Raw genomic sequence first — 6,108 nt, forward strand, 5'->3', positions numbered from 1 at the left:
GGAGACACGGGGACAGACTCACAGTCAAGGAGACACGGGGACAGACTCACAGTCAAGGAGACACGGGGACAGACTCACAGTCAAGGAGACACGGGGACAGACTCACAGTCAAGGAGACACGGGGACAGACTCACAGTCAAGGAGACACGGGGACAGACTCACAGTCAAGGAGACACGGGGACAGACTCACAGTCAAGGAGACACGGGGACAGACTCACAGTCAAGGAGACACGGGGACAGACTCACAGTCAAGGAGACACGGGGACAGACTCACAGTCAAGGAGACACGGGGACAGACTCACAGTCAAGGAGACACGGGGACAGACTCACAGTCAAGGAGACACGGGGACAGACTCACAGTCAAGGAGACACGGGGACAGACTCACGGTCAAGGAGACACGGGGACAGACTCACGGTCAAGGAGACACGGGGACAGACTCACGGTCAAGGAGACACGGGGACAGACTCACGGTCAAGGAGACACGGGGACAGACTCACGGTCAAGGAGACACGGGGACAGACTCACGGTCAAGGAGACACGGGGACAGACTCACAGTCAAGGACACGGGGACAGACTCACAGTCAAGGAGACACGGGGACAGACTCACGGTCAAGGAGACACGGGGACAGACTCACAGTCAAGGACACGGGGACAGACTCACAGTCAAGGCATAGCCACGGGAAGTAGGGGTGCTGCAGCAACCCCCTGCATGCCAAACCATTGGTTAGGTTTACCCCATAAAATTGTTGGTTGCATTTATGGAGTCGCCACTGAGAACAGGGTCTCTTTCACAAGGCAGTCATATATATATTACTTGTATATTATATTTGAAAATTGTGTGTATATATATATGAAAATACAATATACAAGTAAAATACAGTACAACACAAATATTCAAGACAAACAGTTACATTCCTCAATATGAAGGTCCCCAATGAATATTTTAAATTGTAGAGCGGCACCAGAACATCCAACTGTAATGTATTTTGTAGTTGGTTCCAGCAATGAGGTGCTTTCAAGCTTAAAGTGGATTTACCTTATCTTTGTCCAGTGTGGCTCAGTTGGTAGAGCATGGCACTTGTGGGTTCAATTCCCACGGGGGACCAGTATGGAAATGTACGCACTCACTACTGTAAGTCACTCTGGATAAGAGCGTCTGCTAAACTAACATGTAAATCCAAATGCTCAGATATTTATAGGCGGGAACCCGTTTGATGGGACAACCATTCAATTAATAAATATGTAGTCCATCTGAAACATTTTCGTGAGAATTTGAGAACATATTTTTAGTCTTCGCCCACATTAAGTACAAGTTCTAAACCAACCAGGGCTTCTGTAAGGCAACAAAGTCAGATTGCAGCTATAGCAATGCCTGGTCTACAGTTGGGGCAATGGCATACATAACGGTGTCATCTGCATACAGATGAATATTACAGGTTATAACAGACCATTTATTATTTATAGAAATAGTAAAGAGAACAGGTCCCAATACAGCGGTACACCCTTTTAAGTCCGATATGACAGATAATTCTCAAACCACTTGCAGAAGCCTGATCCAGGCCCTAATTCCTTCAGCCTGAATGAGAATGTAATGGTCGAAAGTACTGAAGGCCCTGGAATGGTCTAGAAATACTGTAGGATAATGTTTTTATCTTCTAAGCAATTTAACACATCATTTAAAACATAAGTGGTTCCCAAACTTGTTATAGTCCCTTACCCCTTCAAGCATTCAACCTCCAGCCGTACCCCCTCTAGCACCAGGGTCAGCGCACTCGCTATTTTTTTTTTTTTTTGCCATCATTGTAAGCCTGCCACACACACACTATACAATACATTTATTAAACATAAGAATAAGTGTGAGTTTTTGTCACAACCCGGCTCGTGGGAAGTGACAAAGAGCTCTTATAGGACCGGGGCACAAATAATAATAATAATCAATCATTTTGCTCTTTATTTAACCATCTTACATATAAAACCTTTATTTGTTCATTGAAAATGGTGAATAACTCACCACAAGTTAATGAGAAGGGTGTGCTTGAAAGGATGCACATAACTCTGCAATGTTGGGTTGTATTGGAGAGTCTCAGTCTTAAATCATTTCCCACACATAGTCTGTGCCTGTATTTAGTTTTCATGCTAGTGAGGGCCGAGAATCCACTCTCACATAGGTACGAGGTTGCAAAGAGCATCAGTGACTTAACAGCGCGATTTGTCAAGGCAGGATACTCTGAGCGCAGCCCAATCCAGAAATCTGGCAGTGGCTTCTGATTAAATTACATTTTCACAGAACCGCTTGTTGCAATTTCGATGAGGCTCTCTTGTTCAGATATCGGTAAGTGGACTGGAAGCAGGGCATGAAAGGGACAACGAATCCAGTTGTTTGTGTCATCCGTTTCGGGAAAGTACCTGGGAAATTGCTCACCCAACTCACTCAGGAGCTTCGCTATATCACATTGTCCGTGAGCTTGAGTTCATTTGCACACAAATCATACAATGATGGAAAGACCTGTGTGTTGTGCTTGTAAATGCAGACAGAGAAGAGCTCCAACTTCTTAATCATAGCCTCAATTTTGTCCCGCACATTGAATATACACTGCTCAAAAAAATAAAGGGAACACTAAACAACACAATGTAACTCCAAGTCAATCACACTTCTGTGAAATCAAACTGTCCACTTAGGAAGAAACACTGATTGACAATACATTTCACATGCTGTTGTGCAAATGGAATAGACAACAGGTGGAAATTATAGGCAATAGCAAGACACCCCCAATAAAGGAGTGGTTCTGCAGGTGGGGACCACAGACCACTTCTCAGTTCCTATGCTTCCTGGCTGATGTTTTGGTCACTTTTGAATGCTGGCGGTGCTTTCACTCTAGTGGTAGCATGAGACGGAGTCTACAACCCACACAAGTGGCTCAGGTAGTGCAGCTCATCCAGGATGGCACATCAATGCGAGCTGTGGCAAGAAGGTTTGCTGTGTCTCAGCGTAGTGTCCAGAGCATGGAGGCGCTACCAGGAGACAGGCCAGTACATCAGGAGACGTGGAGGAGGCCGTAGGAGGGCAACAACCCAGCAGCAGGACCGCTACCTTCGCCTTTGTGCAAGGAGGAGCAGGAGAAGCACTGCCAGAGCCCTGCAAAATGACCTCCAGCAGGCCACAAATGTGCATGTGTCTGCTCAAACGGTCAGAAACAGACTCCATGAGGATGGTATGAGGGCCCGACATCCACAGGTGGGGGTTGTGCTTACAGCCCAACACCGTGCAGGACGTTTGGCATTTGCCAGAGAACACCAAGATTGGCAAATTCGCCACTGGCGCCCTGTGCTCTTCACAGATGAAAGCAGGTTCACACTGAGCACATGTGACAGAGTCTGGAGACGCCGTGGAGAACGTTCTGCTGCCTTTAACATCCTCCAGCATGACCGGTTTGGCGGTGGGTCAGTCATGGTGTGGGGTGGCATTTCTTTGGGGGGCCGCACAGCCCTCCATGTGCTCGCCAGAGGTAGCCTGACTGCCATTAGGTACCGAGATGAGATCCTCAGACCCCTTGTGAGACCATATGCTGGTGCGGTTGGCCCTGGGTTCCTCCTAATGCAAGACAATGCTATACCTCATGTGGCTGGAGTGTGTCAGCAGTTCCTGCAAGAGGAAGGCATTGATGCTATGGACTGGCCCGCCCGTTCCCCAGACCTGAATCCAATTGAGCACATCTGGGACATCATGTCTCGCTCCATCCACCAACGCCACGTTGCACCACAGACTGTCCAGGAGTTGGCGGATGCTTTAGCCCAGGTCTGGGAGGAGATCCCTCAGGAGACCATCCGCCACCTCATCAGGAGCATGCCCAGGCGTTGTAGGGAGGTCATACAGGCACATGGAGGCCACACACACTACTGAGCCTCATTTTGACTTGTTTTAAGGACATTACATTTACATTTAAGTCATTTAGCAGACGCTCTTATCCAGAGCGACTTACAAATTGGTGCATTCACCTTATAATATCCAGTGGAACAACCACTTTACAATAGTGCATCTAAATCTTTTAAGGGGGGGTTAGAAGGATAACTTTATCCTATCCCAGGTATTCCTTATAGAGGTGGGGTTTCAGGTGTCTCCGGAAGGTGGTGATTGACTCCGCTGTCCTGGCGGCGTGAGGGAGCTTGTTCCACCATTGGGGTGCCAGAGCAGCGAACAGTTTTGACTGGGCTGAGCGGGAACTGTGCTTCCTCAGAGGTAGGGAGGCGAGCAGGCCAGAGGTGGATGAACGCAGTGCCCTTGTTTGGGTGTAGGGCCTGATCAGAGCCTGAAGGTACGGAGGTGCCGTTCCCCTCACAGCTCCATAGGCAAGCACCATGGTCTTGTAGCGGATGCGAGTTTCGACTGGAAGCCAGTGGAGAGAGCGGAGGAGCGGGGTGACGTGAGAGAACTTGGGAAGGTTGAACACCAGACGGGCTGCGGCGTTCTGGATGAGTTGTAGGGGTTTAATGGCACAAGCAGGGAGCCCAGCCAACAACGAGTTGCAGTAATCCAGACGGGAGATGACAAGTGCCTGGATTAGGACCTGCGCCGCTTCCTGTGTGAGGAAGTTGGATCAGCCTGTAGTGTGGTTTTCCACTTTAATTTTGAGTGTGACTCCAAATCCAGACCTCCATGGGTTGATAAATTGGATTTCCATTGATTATTTTTGTGTGATTTTGTTGTCAGCACGTTCAGCTATGTAAAGAAAAAAGTATTTAATAAGATTATTTATTTCATTCAGATCTAGGTTGTGTTGTTTAAGTGTTCCCTTTATTTTTTTGAGCAGTATAGTTGCGGAGAGTCCCTGTAATCCTAGATTCAGATCATTCAGGCGAGAAAAAACATCACCCAGATAGGCCAGTTGTGTGAGAAACTCATCATCATGCAAGCGGTCAGACAAGTGAAAATTATGGTCAGTAAAGAAAACTTTAAGCTCGTCTCACAATAAAAAAAAGAAACGTGTAAATACTTTCCCGTTGATAACCAGCGGACTTCTGTATGTTGTAAAAGCGTTACATGGTCATTGCCCATATTGCATAGTGCAGAAAATACATGAGAGTTCAGGGGCCTTGCTCTAACAAAGTTAACCATTTTCACTGTGGTGTCCAAAACGTCTTTCAAGCTGTCAGGCATTCCCTTGGCAGCAAGAGTCTCTCAGTGGATGCTGCAGTGTACCCAAGTGGCGTCGGGAGCAACTGCTTGCACGCGCGTTACCACTCCACTATGTCTCCCTGTCATGGCTTTTGTGCCATCAGTACAGATACCAACACATCTTGACCACCAAAGTCCATTTGATGTCATAAAGTTGTCACAAAAATGTCCTCTCCTGTTGTGCTATTGTTCCAGTCGTTTGCAGAAGAGGATGTCTTCCTTAATTGACCCCCCATAAATGTAACAGACATTTACCAGGAGCTGTGCCAGGCCTGCCACGTCTGTTGACTCATCCAGCTGTAACACATAGAATTCACTGGCTTGTAGGCAAAGCAGTAATTGTTTCAGAACATCTCCTGCCATGTCACTGATGCGTTGTGAAACAGTGTTGTTTAATGAAGGCATTGTCTGTATAGTTTTTTGGGCCTTTCCCCCAGCATTGTCCCATCCACCGCAGCAGGAAGAATTAAGTCCTCCACAATAGCTTGGGGCTTGCCTGTCCTAGCCACTCAGTAGCTCACCATATAAGACGCTTCTAGCCCCTTCTTATTAATGGTATATGTTGCTTTTATACATGTCTTACTACTCAAAAGTCATCTTTATTCTCGCTAAAAAAAACTCCCGTGGCTTATTTTTCAAATGGTCATTTTTCGTTTCTAAATATCTGAGTAAGAGTGAAGGTTTCCCGCGAGAGAGTAACGGTTAATGTGCTTGGATGTTAATTATTTGACTAGGCTACCTGTATTTGACATTGTGTTGTTATTTCGCTGAACACTAAACGGTTTAATTTTATTTTTGCCTGTGAAACGAGGCTCCTCCATTCATTATTAATCATTTAAAAAAATGAATCACATTTTTATTTTGGCGTACCCCCCGACAGCATTGCGCGTACCTCTGGGGGTCCAGGTCAAAACCCTTTGGGAGGGGGGGTTTC

The 6,108-nt window shown here is 46.8% G+C and overlaps 1 protein-coding gene across 1 annotated transcript in view; it reads left to right on the plus strand.

Annotated features, from left to right (window-relative positions):
• Positions 1-1,005: 1,005 nt before the first annotated feature.
• LOC123728964 (putative uncharacterized protein ENSP00000383309) overlaps positions 1,006-6,108 on the plus strand; it is an 8,089-nt gene continuing 2,986 nt past the window's right edge. The window contains exon 1 of the mRNA XM_045701921.1: positions 1,006-1,010. Coding sequence (XP_045557877.1) covers positions 1,006-1,010 — 5 coding nt within the window. The remainder of the gene's footprint in view (positions 1,011-6,108) is intronic.

This window comes from Salmo salar, chromosome ssa19 (assembly GCF_905237065.1).
Source record: "Salmo salar chromosome ssa19, Ssal_v3.1, whole genome shotgun sequence".
Classification (NCBI taxonomy): domain Eukaryota; kingdom Metazoa; phylum Chordata; class Actinopteri; order Salmoniformes; family Salmonidae; genus Salmo; species Salmo salar.